Below are 16,577 nucleotides of genomic sequence, written 5' to 3' on the forward strand. Positions count from 1 at the left end.
GCATCACAGCTTTAAAACAGTTTGATTATTTATTTGCATGATAGTATTAATTACCTCTTCTTGTGAAAACCAGCCCCTCTAGATTTTGCAGATTTTGGAAATTATTGCAAGCAAAGACATTTGATTCCAAGTGGCTTCCTTATTTGTATGTATACAGATTTATATATAAAAGAACGTTTTTTTGCTGAATTCACTGTTCTTCTGTGAGAAAAGTGCTACTTTTTGGGATGTTGAAGACTAAACGAACAACGCTGCAATGGTCTGATTTTGGACAAATGTTGTACAGGTAATCACAGCTGCATTTGTGGCTCACCTCACTTGAAATGAGGCGAAATTCAGGGTTTTTTTTTTGGCGTTTAGAATGAAGATTTAAAGACTCCAAAATTCTGGGGAAAGTGAAATATAAGCAAACATCATCAAGATTATTACCCTTTAAAAAAAAAAAAAAAAAAGAAAGAAAGAAAAACAAAAACAAAGTACTGGAATAGCCACAGTCACTAACAATAAAGCCAAAGATAGCTAGCTAGCTAGAAAGGTAAATACTCTTGGTAGTTACACGCTATGTGACAAAGCTATGAGGAAGACAGCAAGTTGATCCTTGATCAAAGTAGCTACTATTCAGTCACGCTTTTTGGGAAAAGCAACACATTTCATTGCTTAATCGAGAGTTGTAAAAAAGTAAGCGCAGATATAAAACAAGGAATGATATGAAAGCAGTAAAAACCGACAATCCTCATCTAAACCTATCGTTGTAGAGACTAGTGAGAAAGGCCACGAGGTTCACAGAGAGAGAACATGAGAAAAGTCCTACAGTAAAAAGCTTCAAACAAGGCAGTCCAGCAAACAAATGTGCATTTAAATAGAAAGGCAAACTTTACACTTATTACAGTATAGCTTCAAGGTTCACTCATTCACACAGTCATTCATTCATTCAGGCGTGATGTCTTATTTCTCCCACATCCATCGTAGGTCCACGTGTGGCCAGCAACTTCTCTTGTTCACGAATGCAACTTAAAGACACTTTAAAATGAACATCTTATTGTCAGAACTCCTCTCTGACAGCATCTCTCCACAAAACCAAACCGGTGAACTTGCCTTGTAAGTGCACTCATGCAGACCAGGAGCAGCTGGTGGTACCATTTGAGTTATCTCACAAACTGCTGACAGGTGAATAATCACAGAGTTGACGTGAACTTCTCTGGTAAAAAGCTTAAAAACAGTGAAAAGCATTCAGCAGTAGAGCTGATGTTCTCTGGATATAAAACAATACGGTAAAGATGTGAGAAAAAGTTATGCAACGTCCGTATTTTTACTTGAAGTATGAAATGCTCTTTGAACCTTGAGGGATTAGGGTTTCATTTGGACTCTGGTGTTTCTGCACCCAGTACCCTGTACTCTCACAGTACCCTGTAGCGCAAAGAATAGGCTGCCTTCAAAATAAAAGTGCCATTGTATACTCTTCTCAAATAATTAGAATGCTGGAAGTACGCAATGAAATTCATGTCTTTGAAGGAATGCTGAACTACATAAGAAAAAGATTTGTGACTTCACTTTACAAAGGAAGTGCTATAGAAGTGCTTCCAAAGGTCTTCCTTCCAAATTCCTGTGCAAAACAAAGCACAGCTGTTTTCTTCTGTGTGTATCTTCAGTCTTTTAAAGGAAGTTTAACGAAACGAAAATAAATCACAGCCTCGGTCTACGGTCAGAAAAAATAACGAGCAAGTACTTCAGGTTCAACGAGTCTCGTTTGCAATTAAAATACATTCAAAACCTTCATTTACATTGATTTTGAGCAGAATTTGGTGGAACGTGTACCTTCATCGAAATAAAGTCGCACATTTGAAGGATTTTTACAACTTGTGCGAGAATCTGATGTGAAACAGGATGAGATTCCACTTCTGCAGTCCCAGAGTCTTTGCCGTGTTTGGGAAATGAACTGTACTTCAAACATTCACCTGCAGGACTCTCGAGCTCCATATCTGACCCGCGGGCTGGTGGTGGATGCCCGGGGGGGGCTTCACTTTTAAACTTTGCGGATTTGTGGTAAAAACACCGGTCAGTCTCTTAGGCTGTTGATGTGAGCGCAGATCTTGAGGGCAGGGCCAAGCTTGATGTTCATGGTGGACATGAGATGCTCCTCCTTCAGCAGCAGCAGCGCCTGTCCATCAATTTCCTGCGACAGGAACTGGGAGGCGAGATCCTCGCACCCTGAGAGGACGACGGATAAAAGCACAGGTGGACAAAAATGCAAAGGTTGAAAATTATGGTACATTAACATTAATGCACACAGTCGTTCATGCATTAGCTCCAAATGCAAACATTTACATAACAAATAAAAGCATCAAGTTCGAGGTGGAAACAGCTGAACTCCAGATTAATGTGTCACATTAATATGAAACTGGTCTGTTATTTTAACTGTACAGTATTAACAATGTTGATAAGCATGAAACTGCAAATTAAAAGAAGAACTGATCAAAACATCAATTACTGCACTTGAATATAAAAGCAGAGCAACACAAGATAAACATCAGCAGTAGCCAGAAACCAGCTAATTCAGGAGCACTGCCATTCATTTTCCTCTTTACCCCCACTTCCATCATCTATCAGTTCAGGAGTTCACAGATTCCACAGAGGGAGAGACGCTGGAAGGGCTTTAAAAATACTGGTGGCCACCATGCTACCCCTCTGCCTCCTAGCACACACCTCTATGGTGCCAATTTCAACATCCTGCATCCCCTTGCCCTCGAGTTAACTCATTCAGAAGATAACTCGACCTCTGACCTTGACCGTGAAGTCGAGCCTTTTATCTTTATGTGAATCAGTGCTGCATTATAAGATCAAAAATCAGATCTTCTAACCTTGCAGTGAGGAAATAAACTGTGACACTTCCTCCACGCTCCACTGGGAGGGGCTAGCAGGCAGGCAGGTGGGCGGTGGTGAGCTCTCTGCTGGGAGCGGAGGAGGCGGCTGGTGGCAGGACGCTGAGGAGGCCGGCGAGAGAGACATGGGGTCATCTTCATCCTCCTCTACGCTGGACTCCTCATCTGAATGGCTCGACTCGGACCGGCACTACAAGCGGAGGAAGAAAAAAAAAGCAGCAGCGTTCACTAGTGTCCCCGGTCTGCTTGCAAAAACATGAACATAGGCTACAAGGACAAAACCCCGTCTGCATATTTAAAGATTAGAGCTGCACAGACGGGGATTGTTACAGTTTATAAAAAAGGAGCACAAACCTCGAGATACCTGAGCACCGTCACAGAGAAGCAAGTAATGACTTCAAAAGGCTCATCATGCATACAAGTGAAAAATGCACATTCAGATGGATTCAGGTCTATTTTTGCTGTTACATGAAGTTTGTGTTCAGGAGTCTCATACATTTGGTTTGGGGCCAGTTTGTAACAATGGAGGAGAAATTTAAAGGGGCTCTTTTATGCTTATTTACTCTGCATTTCTATTCTTTACTCGGCATAATTCAGTGTATTTGTGTTAATCTGGGCTTCTGGCCGTGGTTTCTAAGCTCGCAGCCAGAGTGGTGTGAAATGACCACACTGGGGATGTCTCCTCTGAAACAGAGCTTCAGCAGTCTGAAGCCTGAGCTTTGACTAATGGATTATTTGTATGTACACTGACATCATTATTAGAAAGAGATCGCCCTCCTCGCACAATTATATTTGTGTGCTCCTCCATCCGTGTTGATGTCCCTGAGCACAAAGCCAGATCTGTATGTGGTTTAATGTGGTTACAAGTGAAGTTATTTTACAAAAAACACTTCCCAGGAAGCTGAAAGCTGCGGTAGAAGCAGATCATTTTGAACATGATCGCAGTTATTGATGACTGGGTGTAAAGTTCTAGCATCCAAATATGTTTAAAACTACTTAAAGTTGCATTTCTGCCAATAGGATGATAGAAAAGTAATAAATTGACTGAAAAAGGTGTAAAAAAATATTATATGTGTTTTGCAGAGTTAAACATACAAACATTAAAAATATTTGGAGCCAAATATTTTGCACATATCAACACTTACAGGCTTTATTAAGAGGCCACTAAAGTTTAAAAACCCTTTTGCTAAAGTTTGAAATCCATCAGACAAATCTGAGCCCACCATCTCGTCTGCTGGTTCGTCTTCTTTCGGCTGCTCTCAGATCATCAGCCTCTTTCTTACCAGCTTCTGTCACACCAACGCTCTGCATGTCCTCCTTCGCTACATCCATGAATCTTCTCTGTGGTCTCCTGCTTTTCCTCCTGCCTGGCAGCTCTATATTCAACACCCTCTGCCCAAAATATCCACTAACCCTCCTCTGCACACGTCCAAACCACATCAGCCTTGGCTCTCCAACTGCATCTCCAAACTGCTCAACCTGAGCCGTCCCTCTGATGCACTCGTTTCTAAACAAATGCAATGCCTCTTTTGCTCTCCACACAGACCGCTTACCTGCATGTGAGCAAAGGCTATTTAAATGTGATCAAAGCAGGAAAGGCTCCAGTACAACTACACAGATCAGTTATCAGCTGGGATCGGACTTCTAATTTTTGACCTGCACCAATAATTTTCCTTGTAGGGACTGTATAATCCTGCCTCACCTTGGCAGGTACAGGCCTCCCTGCTATCTTGGCACTGGCTATTTCTGAGCTGGTCCTGCGGGGAACCCTCCTCCTGGCGATTCCTCCCTCGTCGTCCGAGTTGGAGAGGTGTCCGCGGCTCTGATCCCGATCCGAAGAGTGATCTTGAGCTTGACGCTGGCCGTGACCCTGCCGCACGCCGAAGTGCTGCCTGAAGCTGACGTTGTACCTGGGGAACCAATACATACTGTATCGTAGACAAAGAGTGACATATACGGTACTGAAGCCAAGACGAGCAACACAGTTTTTGTCTCTTTGCACCGTACGCGGTATATAAGCTATACACGTGTAGTGGGCAAAGGGACAAATACAAAGCAGAAGCAGAAAATGTCAAATCATAAGCTGACAACATACTGTAACAAACAATGCAGACAGCGCATTGTTTTCTACTGAAACATGTCACATAATAAATACAGTGTACATTTTAATACGGAGCACATTCAGAGGAGAAACAAAGCGTCCTCCACTGTACTGCGAGGTTACATGCTGCATGTGAAAGTGGATGAAGTGAGGCTATCACAATATGTAGACACAGAAAAAAAAACATGAGAACAGAAAAACACAAGCTGTGAGATTTACAGCTGGAGCCACCTGAGAATTCACACTAAAGTCCCGTTTTAGACAACATTTAGTGGGTCACATCTTTAGTAACACTGGCTTTTGATATCGATTCATTATATATCAGTGTTTCCCCACACACACACACACACACACTAGTCTTTGGCAGCTCTGGGATTTAAAGTCATTTTGTGTCCTTTTTTTTTTTTTTTTTAAATGGCTTTTAGCCATTGGCTGGCATGTTCTCCCCAAGCTTGCATGGGTTCCCTCTGAGTACTTTGGCTTCCTCCCACAGTCCAAAGACACATACGCTATGTTGTTGTTGTTGTGACTGTAAAATGACCCCTAGGTGTCCCTCTGTTAGCCCTACAACAGCCTGGTGACCAGTCCACGGTGTACGCAGCCTTTTGTCTCATGACAGCTGGGATAGGCCATGGCTGACACCATCTTTCATCCAACAGAACAGAAAACTGACAAGAGTACAGCCTCCTCACTCTTACTTTGAAAGCTCACTTGATGCTAAACAGGTGGCATAGCCCATCCTGTTTCAGATGGGTAACCCTTCTGTTTGTTATATATTTATATATATGTATACATTAGGGGTGCAACGATACTCCTATCGATATTGAACCGTTCGATACAGTGCTTTCGGTTCGGTACGCATATGTATCGAACAATACAATTTAAAAATTTTTTATCAACTTTTCTTCTGACGATGCTGTGTGGAGCACTCAGTGCGTTCAACTACTCCGCCTAGGCTGCACTGTGGAGCGCAGATCCACTGAGCGCAGCGCAAGCTAGCAAGACAGAAGCTAAGCTTGTTGCAAAATGCCAACTGCCTCAACGACTGAACCTCCCCCACCCTGATTCAGATCTGGCGTTTGGAACTATTTTGGTTTTCATGTGACGTATGACCCTGAAGGTAAGCGCGTCATGGACTAAAGTAAAACAGTATGTCGGATGTGCCATGCAATGCTCAATTACATGGGTGGGAACTAGTGTGTTAGCGCAGTTAGCTCGTTAACGTGTTGGCCGTCTAGCCCCACGCACGGGGCAATCCGCGGTAGCTCGTTAACGGAGATTTGCCGTGTTGTGGCGTTAACGTCATATCAGACTAACGCTGACAGCACTAGTGGGAACACAACAAATATGACTGCACATTTACTCCGACATCATCCTAGTGCAAAGACAAAAACAACAAGCACGCATGCTACAAACTTTACCCGAGTCATTTAGACAGCCGTTAGCACAGGATTCTCCTTATGATATGTTTAATATGCTGCTGAGAATATAGCCCAGAAGAAGCGTATAGTATAGCTTTTATTTTGAAAGAGCCATTTCTCTGTAATAAACTCTCTTTTCCAAAGATGAGTGATTTCTCCATCAGATAGATTTATTATTTTATCCCTTTGTTGTTTCAGCAACATTAAATTTAAAAACTGTACTTTTGAGTTAAAATATATATTTATAATTTTAATAAATGACAAATTAAAAAGGCATGAACATTTTTTTGTATCGAAAAAATATCGAACCGTGACACAAAAGTATCGAACCGAACCGTGAATTTTGTGTATCGTTGCACCCCTAATATATACATCTATATATGCGCGCAGTCGATTCTACTAAAGCAGTCAGCCTTCAGCTGCAGTTCTAGATGCTACAGTTTGTAGATGGGAAAGGAGACGTTATTATATAAAGGATTTATTTTCCATTTATTTAAGAAGGCACACACATGCACTGCATGGCACAATTACAGTGCAGTTATGTGGGAAACACTGTATATAACTAAGAACTAAAAGCCTCAAAGAGGATTGAGGTTTTGAGCTTTATGCAGTTTTGTTTGACTTCAAGACATCCAAATCTTACTGCACAGCATCTATGACAAACTGCACTGTAACTAGAAACAGACGTTCATCACTCGCACTGTGAAATAAGCTGAAGTGGCTGCAGCTGTTTGCAGTACAGTGATTTATTCTGTATATGTTTCATGCATTTTGAAGTACCTCTTGGCACAAGACATGGAGCAGAACCTTTTGGTGCCTCGGAACTGGCTGGCAGGAGCAAAGTTTTTACAGTATTCACACTTCAGCACTGAGGAGAGAGTTTAGAGACAGAACAAAGCAGATGGTGAATAATACACAAACGCAAACGTGGTATTATATACTCCAACGGGTTATGAGTCCCGGTCCACACACAGAAAATCAGACTGCGATGATATTTTCTTGTGATATCGCGCTGCCTGCGGTTTAGACTCAGAGGTGGGAAATTCCCAGCTTGAAAGTTATAATTAAAGTCTTTATGCTTTCCTGCAGCCCAGCTCAAACAAACAGGGCAAACAAGGGTCATCTTGTTACACAACATTAAATCCCATAAGCCATGTCCATGTTATAATGTTAAAGGGACAGATCACCAAAAAATCAAAACAAAAAAACAATTCATATTGTTCATATTTTCCCTCCAATTCTCTACATTCATAATGCTCAAAATTTTTTTATGCGTTTCAGTTTTGAAGATATCAGCTGTACCAAGGTCTGCCTTTAATATACATTACTGTAATCTACTGTCCAGTATGGCAGTCACCGTGTACAGTATAAAGAAAAAACTGCAGCAAATCATGACTGTGTGACTTAAAAGAAGAAAATGAGAATCTAGCTAGAAAACTGGGCACACCAAGTAAATAACTAAAAATCTAGAGGATAATAAAATGCTAACGGCCAAAGAACAACAACAATAAAACATGTACTATGGCTAATGCACAGAGACTTCAGCAATGCAGAAATCACATTTTGATTTTCAAGATTTTAAGAGCCGTTTCTCATGCAGAGGCAACTTTATCCCAGAAACCTTACAGTAGATATTTATGATTCTGATTTCAGCCCTTAAACGTGTCTTTAAAGCAGCACTGCTTTAAGCAGTCTGGCTGTTACCTGTTGCTGTGGTAACAGTCTCCGACGGGTTAGTGTCTGGACTGTCGTTAGTCAAATCTTCACCAGCCGAGTCCTTGACTGGACCGCAGACCTGTCAAACACAAATTCAGTTTAAGAGTCAGCGACCGACAAAAACAAAACAAAAAACAAACTACAAATCCCATGTACTCACAGGGAAAGGCTCCGCCCCCTCCTGGATCACAAAGCCCTCTATGAGGTGTGTAAGAACCTGCGGTTTAACCACAGCTTGAGGTGGAGGAGCTCTCTCACCCTGACCACAAGTCCCACGGGACACCAGCAGCACTGGAGAAGGAGAGGATGCAGGAGGAGAAGGAGAGGATGCAGGAGGAGGAGGTGGAGGAGGAGGAGGAGCAGCAGAGCCTGGAGAGGTGAGAGGAAGATAAATACTGTTTTTCACCGAGTGTGTGTGTTGACAGTATTTTACAGGGATGTATTTCTATGTTATTACCTGCATCGACGGGATTGGCTGGGATGGCCGAGGCATGATCTCTGACTGGCTGGAGCCGTGGAGGGGAGGGGCCATGTTCGTCATTGGCTGAATTCGAGTCTGATTTTCTTTTCAGAGAGCCAGTCGTCTGTTTACTCTAAACAAAAAGTGCCAACAGATACAGACAGACACTGAGAGTGATTGTAGGATGTAATATTTACACAAGGAGCAGTTATGGCTGAGTAGTGTGTTTGTTTTAGTGCTAGAACCCAAAATCACCATCTGTGACATGTAGAAATGTGTGTGGGTTAGAAAAACATCAAGTCTGATTCATGAGAATCACTTAAATCCTGCTTCAGCTGACCTGTGGCGTCTGACCTCCTGATGAGTCTCCATTGGTGGTTACACCAGCTGATGCTGCTCTCTGCTCTTCGGTCACCAGGTGGAGAGAGAGGGAGGAGCGAGACAGCGAGGGGGGAGGAGATGAAATGGTGGAGGGCCAGCAAGAGGCAGGGCTTGAAGCCAGCTGTCTGTTCTGACTCTGTCCAGAGCTCTGATTGGCTTGTGGATGCACCTGAGACACCTGAGCCAAGGGGGGAGCCTCCTGGGGTGACTGAAGCGTCTTCAGCCCCACCCCTCGGCCGACGACTCCACCCTCCCTGGAAGCGATGGACGCCACCATGGTGAGCAGACTAGAGGAGCTGCTGAGGACGGCGGCACCATCCTGGCTGCAGCTGCCACGGGCCAGAGCGAGAGCCTGGGCATTTCCAAGTGTGCTCTGCCTGGCTCCCACTATCTGCACTGGGATGTGAGGCGTGTGGGGAGGCTGGCTGGAGCTGCTGGCAGGCGGCGGAGCAGGCAGGATGGGAGGGGGGTTCCTTGAAGGAAGCTGGAGGGGCAGGCGGAGCCCCTGTAAAGTTTTAGGTTGGATGGGGATGGGTCCGTTTCCGTGGCCTGATTTCTCAGCACCGAGTGAGGTTTTCTGTAGAGGCTGCACCACCAGAGTCTGAGCGTTGACCGCTGGTTTGATGGTTGCCGTGCCCACCGGGTACCCGTGGGGCTGAGATGTGGCGTTGGATGTCAAGACCAGAGTATGTGCTGCTGTGGGAGCTGTGGTTCCTGTGGTGAGGGTTCGAGTACCGTGGAGTAAGAGCTGGGAGAGAGGGATGGAAGACGACGAGGACGACGAGGCACCGGAAGAAGAGACGGGGTGAGCTTTGAGATTAGTAGGCTGGGGGTAGGTAGGGATTTTGATGTGGGATGGCTGGGGCTGAGGCTGGCTTGGTTTGGTGGGGGACTGAGGGGTAGACTGGTGAGAGGGCTGGACCAGCGAGTAGGCAGCTGGGAAAAATAAGAATGAAAATATATTAGTGTCTATTTAGTGATTCATCACATTTAAAACGGCAGTTCACCCCCAAATTAACGTTACGTTACATATAAAAGCATTTAAACCTGAATCACTGTCATGAATTTGCTTCAATATTATTATAACTAAAATGACAAAGTCCAAATTAAGTGTACGCTTCTGAAATTTCTGCCAAATCCACCACAGGCTCCATCATCATACACAACCTTCAGAGCATTACAAAGCTCATTTATATGTTTAATTCCTCTTCTTTCTTTCCTACCCGAGTCACTTCTCTCTGGGGCTTCAGTCTTAACACCCACACCTTTAGGACCCGACAGACCTCGCATGGCTAGATTCTGTACCTGGAGATGGAGCACAGAGCAAATGTTTGGGTGAAAACACCCATCTGTCACTTTGTTGCTGAAGAATGAAAGAATGTGTCTTCAAGCCATGAGAATATTTTTATGTTAGCCACACACCTGGTCGTTATCAGATTGGCTGCTGGATGAGGAAGTCGGAGGCACTTCCTGCTGCTGTTGCTGAGCCTGTGGCTGCTGGGCAACAGTTGCCACAGCAGTAGTTGCAGTGCTGCCGGGCATGAAAATGAGCTGGGAGGGGATAGGCGTCCTAAGGGAGCGGTTCACCTGCAGGACAAAAAGACATTAAAGCCATTAAAATGCACAAAACTGAGCTGCCGCACATAAACCATCTGATCAAACTCACTCTCAGGTACATCTGGCCCTGCCCTCCGGCTGTCCCACTAAGCAGCACTGATTGGCTGATTGTGGATGTTGCTGAGGCACCCATTGGACGGCTGCTGGTTGTAGACCCTGATCCAGATGTTACATTGACCTGAAGAACAGGAACGTGCATCTTTAAGATCCTTTGTGGCTCGAAGGAAAAAAAGCGGTACTGATTTTGTGGCATAAAGAGCTATCGTTTTTGTATGATTACGTACTGTGGTTGTGCTGGTAGTCTGAGAAGAGCTACTGCTGGAGGGGCTTGACTGACGACTGGCAGCCAGAGTGGCCTTAAAAAAACAAAGAAAGTAAAACGAAGAAAGGGAAGAGACAGAGGAAAAAAAGCAGCTTAAGGTTTCAATAAACTCCAAACAAAATGAAAACTGAGATGTTTACAGAGGCTGTTGTGTGGTTGATGCAAAATATGCTCAGCTTTGTTTCTGGCCACAAAGCCTCCATGTTTTACAACCCACAGCTGTCCAGCATCGACTGTAGACGTGGCCTCCCCACCTTTTTCTTCTGGTTTTCATGGGAGTTAATTATTGCATGCAAGTAGGTGGCAATCTGTCTTATGCAACGCTGTTATAGCGTCATCATGTATCGTTTTATTTCTTACAATAGTTTTTCTTTGTGCTTTGCAAACAACACGTGCAGGATGTTTATAACTTCCTTTACTTGAAAGAAAGAAAGTGAAATTTGCACACACCTTTACCTGTTGCACAGCTGCCAAGTTCTGCAGCTGTGCTGCGTTGTTGATCTGCTGCTGCAGCATCAGCTGCTGGAAGTACTGAGCGGCATTGGGCTGCCTCTGTAACGCCTGCAGGGCCTGGAGGGAGGAGCAGACGGCCAAAAATGAAAACTGAAGGAGGGACAGCATTTTGGAGAAGGAGAAGAAAAAAAAAAAAGGGGGAGGGAGGAACGGAGCATGAAGGAAGTAAAGTGCTGTGAAAAGATGGGGATGGAAAACATGACGGCAAAGAGTCAGAAGAAGACATGAAAGAGTGAGGGATGGGAGAAATTTAGGATGGAAAAGGAAGTGCAGAGAAAATTGAGGGGATAGAGCAGACTGAGAGAAACGAGTGCAGAAGGAGCAGAGAGAGAGGGAAGCTGCAGAAACCTGCCAGCTGCCTGATGTATGAGGGGAGGCTCGTACAGTAATAAGTCGGGGGATGAAAGCGAGCGCGGCGGGCTGGATTAGTGTGTGCCGGGTGACAGAGACAGATGGCCGTGCAGGGTGACAAAAGCCTGAGAAAATAACACCCAGCCTCCATCACACCCAGCACGACTCGGTCTCTTTTCTTTACCCCCCCCGATTCAGTCAGTCTTCATCAGTTTCTGTCCATCGGCTAACACATAAATCAGAAATTATGAAGACAAATGAGCCACACACACACTTTCTGCCCCTGCTTACACGCAAACAGTCCATGTTTACGCTGCAGCCAAAAACACAATTTGGACACGAAAATGCAAAGTGATATCATCATTTTCTATTAATTTTTATTACAATTTTGTTCACTGGCAGGATTATAAATGCTCCGCCTACATCACAGTGAAGGTTTTGCCACAGGGATCTATTTTACGTGTTTCACAACGCATCTGAAATGAGTTTTAAACTATGCAAAGAACCAAACGCTCCCACGAGTCACGTTTTTAAAGTCTAGACCTGAATCTAGACCTGTATACGTGCAATCTAATCCCCAGGCATGCAACCTACTTTTAGCCCAACAATAACAACTCGAAAGCAGAACAATGCACCATGCTGCCGGGCTATCACCCTCAAGGTATGGTTCAAGTGTGAGAACAGCGAGATATTAAAGATGGTAGGGGTCATTAAAAGCCACCCCATGAAGATTATGACCACTTCCTACTTGGGGAGGGGAGTTTTTGAGGATGAGCACTGGTTTCTAATCAGGGATGTCTCCCTTTTTTCACATTTACAAACAAAGAAACGCATTTCCTGTCGAACAAAACTTACATTTTTAAGCATTTTAAATATTTTTTACACGATGCCTTTCCCCCCCTTTGTGCACAACAATCCTGGCACACTTGGATTATTACTGAGGCCCAAAACTGGAAATCCAGCTAACTAACATGTGTGTTAGTTTTTAACTGTTAAACTAAACTGATCTTAACCTGAATTCTAAAGGCAGCTGTGAACCGAGCCTTTAAAAGCTTTTTCCATGAAGTGAGGACTCATTGTCAGCGTGTGAAAATCAATGTGGTCTGGTCCTGTAGCCACACAGGTATAAACACTCACACCTACCTGGACCGCCTGCCTTTCATACAGAGACATGGAATTCATGGGAGAGGGGCGGGAGCTGGTCCCAGACGGAGCGCTTCCATTGGTCGAGGCCCCCTGCTGGTTCTGCTCTCCGTCTGTCTCCATGGCTGCTGAGGAGACAGATGAGGCGTCCGTCAGTCAAACACAGGATGAAACAAACACCAGTTTCTCTCTCTGCGAGAGTCTGATGGATAGAGGAGGAAAAAAACTCCACACCTGTCACGGTTCCTGACAAACAGCAGACCTCACAGAGTCGAGATGCTGTGAAACACTTTTTACAGCGTGGATGACTGATGTAGTTCTGCTGCTGGTTATTTTTAACACTTTCAACATTTTAAAATGTTTTCATTTTTTATGGCAGTAAATCACAACGACTGAGTGTCTCGCTGACAGCTGTTTTTTCCCATCGCCACCATGGAGACGGACACAATGCTCCACAGACCAGTTTACACCTTTAAAGGGCTTCCATCAAGCTTTTCCTTTTTTCTGTCACACACACACGCATGCACGCACACTATAACGGATGGATTTAGTATGGACGTTCATATGAAAGATTACATTTACTGCCCTCATTACTTGAAACTTTGGTAAATTATATGCAGTTTTTTCCTGCTTGGATCTGTAGGATGTCCAAATAAGGGGACATCTCAGGTATACAGAAGCTCCACCGACCTCCTGTTCAAACCTTCTGCTTATGACGGGCAGCCAATCAACAGAAAGTTGACCTAAGGGGCAGTCGATGAACTGAGTAGCTTCACCAAAGCCCAATATAAGACCGATCCACCACATTCTTGTTTTACATGCTGTGGACAAGCTGCAGATTCAATTTTAACCCCCTCACACTAACCACACACAACATGCATCCTGCAGACAGGAAGATTATGAAAGTACCTCTAAACTGCACAACTAAAATGATTAATGAAATCAGGTTGCATTTACAGATTTGCCAAATTAATGTAAGTCAGGCTGTCACAGGGATTGTGGTAAAAAAACAAAATCATAATAATAATAATAATATTCTTTACATATATGCAGAAAATGAGGGAAAAATGTGCAAAAAAAAAAAGATATCTGTCAAATCATTTTGCAAATGCTTTAAACTCAAAATGCGAGAGCTGGAGGTGGAAAGGATTCTGCAACCATGCACAAAATTCAGTCATCTCTGATATTAAAGACGTGGATTTTTGACACAATATTGCCATCATCACCTTTATCATCAATGCATGGTTACTGTTACACACTAATCTGTGTGTAAGAAAAAGCAAATATTTGCTGTAACGTATGAACCTCAGAGTGAAGTGATAAAAGACAGAAGTCTGTGCATTTTCTTCTTATTTTTGACCATTTGATAAACAAAGGTGTATTTTATGCTTGTGTAAATTAAAGCTCTGCATTAGATTTTTTTCTTGTTCCGTTTTGCACGTCTGGACATGCAGGAAAAGGCCTGAAACGTGTGAGGGGATGAAGATGGCAGCTGTAAAGATATAATTAACTGTAACATGCAATTTAAAAATGCACATTCTTTTCCTCTTTGCAGCAGTTTATCATTTTAATCAGGTTATCTGGTTTAGGTAGGAAGTCATTATAAAGCATCCATTTTCGGGGATTCACAGGAATAAAACGGGGAAACGTGCTTTAGTACAAAGGCTCCTGCATGAGAAACATTTCCAAAAGCATCGCTCACACAGCCTTTCTGCATCTACTTCACCACCTTACAGGACTTGTTCAGACCAGGTGTTCACAATCTTTTTTTTTTTTGCAGTTTCCTTTATCACTGCTCCTCCTCCTCCAACCATCCTGTCCCAGCACCTACAGTCTGCCTCCGTCTCCAGCCTCCACCAGCTCAAAAACAGCCACCTGAGCAGCTCACACAGCGCTAACGTTAGCTAGCCATCCTCCATGTTTCAGACCAGTTAACACTGGATCCACCGGAGGCTACTCCTCCTAGCCTCCCGCTAGCCCCCCCGCCTCCACCGCTGCTGTCTGGCTCGTTAACGCGGCTCTCGCTCCGACCTTACCGTCACCGCTCCGGGTTCGTCCGGCTCCTCCTGCACCGGCTGCCCGCTGCAGAGCGACACCGAGCGATGCAACGATCCGCCGGGCTTCTTGTCTGCGTTGTGCCCGGTGCTGCTGCTCTTTTCGCCCGTCTTCTTCTTCTTCTCTGTGCAGGACGCTCGAAGCGGCAGCAGCAGCACTGATTTTACTGTTCTGCATAAATTTGCAGCTGATGTGTGGAAACGCCTCCTTCTTTTTTCTGCTCGGCCCTTTCCGGCGCTGCACGATGACGGAGCAGGACGGGGACAGGGGCTCACTTTACCCCCAAAGGCTTCGGGATCAACATGCTTAGCATTATCTCAAACTTCATGTTTTACTGGACACCAGAGTAGTTTTGCATTTTTCACAACTTGACATGATACTTGTTCATCCTGCACCTATATTCATCTGACACAAGGTGGTTCAGCTTCCTCCCCCTCCCTTCCTTCTGATTGGCTGACACTTAACAACAGAAGGTTTGAACGGCAGGTGGGTGGAGCTTCTTTTCCTGAGATGACCATTTTAGGGATATCTTGTCTTTATAAGTCAAAGTCAAAGTCAAAGTCAACTTTATTTGTCGATTCTGCCACATGTACAGGACATACGGAGAATAGAAATTGCGTTACTCTTCACTCCCTAGATAAATAGCAAATGAACATTTAAATATATTTAAATATAAAAGTGATTAAAAAATGCAAGTAAAATAATTAAAAAGTAAAAATTTAAATAAATACAATTTTACATATAACAAGAAAGCTATATAATATACAATATAATGGGTAAGTGACATTGAGTGTAAACCAGGCAGAGTAGTGCAAATAGGCAAATAGTGCAAATGGAGATTTGGTAATGTATGGTAAGAGAAAGTGTAACAACAAAGTCTTATGAGGTAATGGCAGTCCAATGCTCCACAAAGTGACTGGTAACTGGTGCAGGCCAGTGAGTGAGTCAGAGAGTGTGTGTGTTTGTGTGTGTGTGACAGAGTTCAGTGAGACCGTGGAGGAGAGAGGGGAGAGGGGGCAGAATCGGGAGGGAGTTAAGCTTCCTGACAGCCTGATGGATGAAGCTGTCCTTCAGCCTGCTGGTCCTGGCCTGGAGACTCCGCAGTCTCCTCCCCGACGGCAGCAGCTTGAAGAAGCTTTGCATTGGGTGTGTGGGATCAGCCGCTATGCAAAGGGCTTTTTTAGTGAGACGGGTGCTGTAAATGTCCTGGAGGGAGGGGAGAGAGACACCAATGACCCTCTCTGCAGCTCTCACTATGCGTTGGAGGGTTCTATGACAGGACGCATTGCAGGCTCCAAACCACACAGTGATGCAGCTCGACAGGATGCTCTCGATGGTGCCTCTGTAGAAAGTGTACATGATGGGGGCTGGTGCTCCTGCTCTTCTTAGTTTGCGGAGAAAGAAGAGACGCTGCTGTGATTTCTTGGCCAGTGCTGTGGTGTTGTACGTCCAGGAGAGATCCTCTGTGATGTGCACACCCAAGAACTTGGTGCTGCTCACTCTCTCCACAGACGCTCCGTCAATGGTCAGAGGAGCATGTTGGGTGTGCATTCTCCTGAAGTCCACAACAATCTCCTTCGTCTTCTCCACATTCAGAGAGAGATTGTTGTCAGCACAC

The 16,577-nt window shown here is 44.3% G+C and overlaps 1 protein-coding gene across 5 annotated transcripts; it reads right to left on the reverse strand.

Moving 5' to 3' along the window:
* Nucleotides 1–6: 6 nt before the first annotated feature.
* Nucleotides 7–15,373, reverse strand: LOC113014868 (polyhomeotic-like protein 1). 5 transcript variants are annotated; one of them, XM_026156654.1, is made up of 15 exons: nt 14,941–15,373; nt 12,905–13,029; nt 11,348–11,467; nt 10,860–10,931; nt 10,625–10,753; nt 10,381–10,545; nt 10,182–10,263; nt 8,918–9,894; nt 8,575–8,710; nt 8,278–8,486; nt 8,106–8,196; nt 7,182–7,269; nt 4,582–4,807; nt 2,859–3,069; nt 7–2,208 (listed from the first exon to the last, which is right to left on the reverse strand). In XM_026156654.1, exons 1-15 carry the CDS (start codon nt 15,134–15,136, stop codon nt 2,057–2,059), a joined length of 2,979 nt encoding a protein of 992 aa, XP_026012439.1. In that variant the 5' UTR covers nt 15,137–15,373; the 3' UTR covers nt 7–2,056. The 5 variants fall into 5 exon arrangements, with proteins under 5 accessions (XP_026012439.1, XP_026012442.1, XP_026012440.1 ...); XM_026156657.1 differs by having other exon boundaries at nt 4,582–4,789; nt 11,354–11,467; nt 12,905–13,032; XM_026156655.1 differs by having other exon boundaries at nt 11,354–11,467; nt 12,905–13,032.
* Nucleotides 15,374–16,577: the final 1,204 nt, after the last annotated feature.

Source organism: Astatotilapia calliptera, chromosome 22 (assembly GCF_900246225.1).
Source record: "Astatotilapia calliptera chromosome 22, fAstCal1.2, whole genome shotgun sequence".
NCBI classification, from domain to species: domain Eukaryota; kingdom Metazoa; phylum Chordata; class Actinopteri; order Cichliformes; family Cichlidae; genus Astatotilapia; species Astatotilapia calliptera.

What these genes read in the sequence shown, in the direction of transcription:
- LOC113014868 (XM_026156653.1), bottom strand. Translation starts at nt 15,136, where the DNA reads ATGCAGAACAGTAAAATCAGTGCTGCTGCTGCCGCTTCGAGCGTCCTG. An exon ending in ATGAAAGGCAGGCGGTCCAG is followed by an intron (nt 11,468 to 12,904) that starts GTAGGTGTGAGT and finishes TCCTCCCTCCAG; the next exon opens with GCCCTGCAGGCGTTACAGAG. An exon ending in AGGGGGCGGAGCCTTTCCCT is followed by an intron (nt 8,197 to 8,277) that starts GTGAGTACATGG and finishes TGTGTTTGACAG; the next exon opens with GTCTGCGGTCCAGTCAAGGA.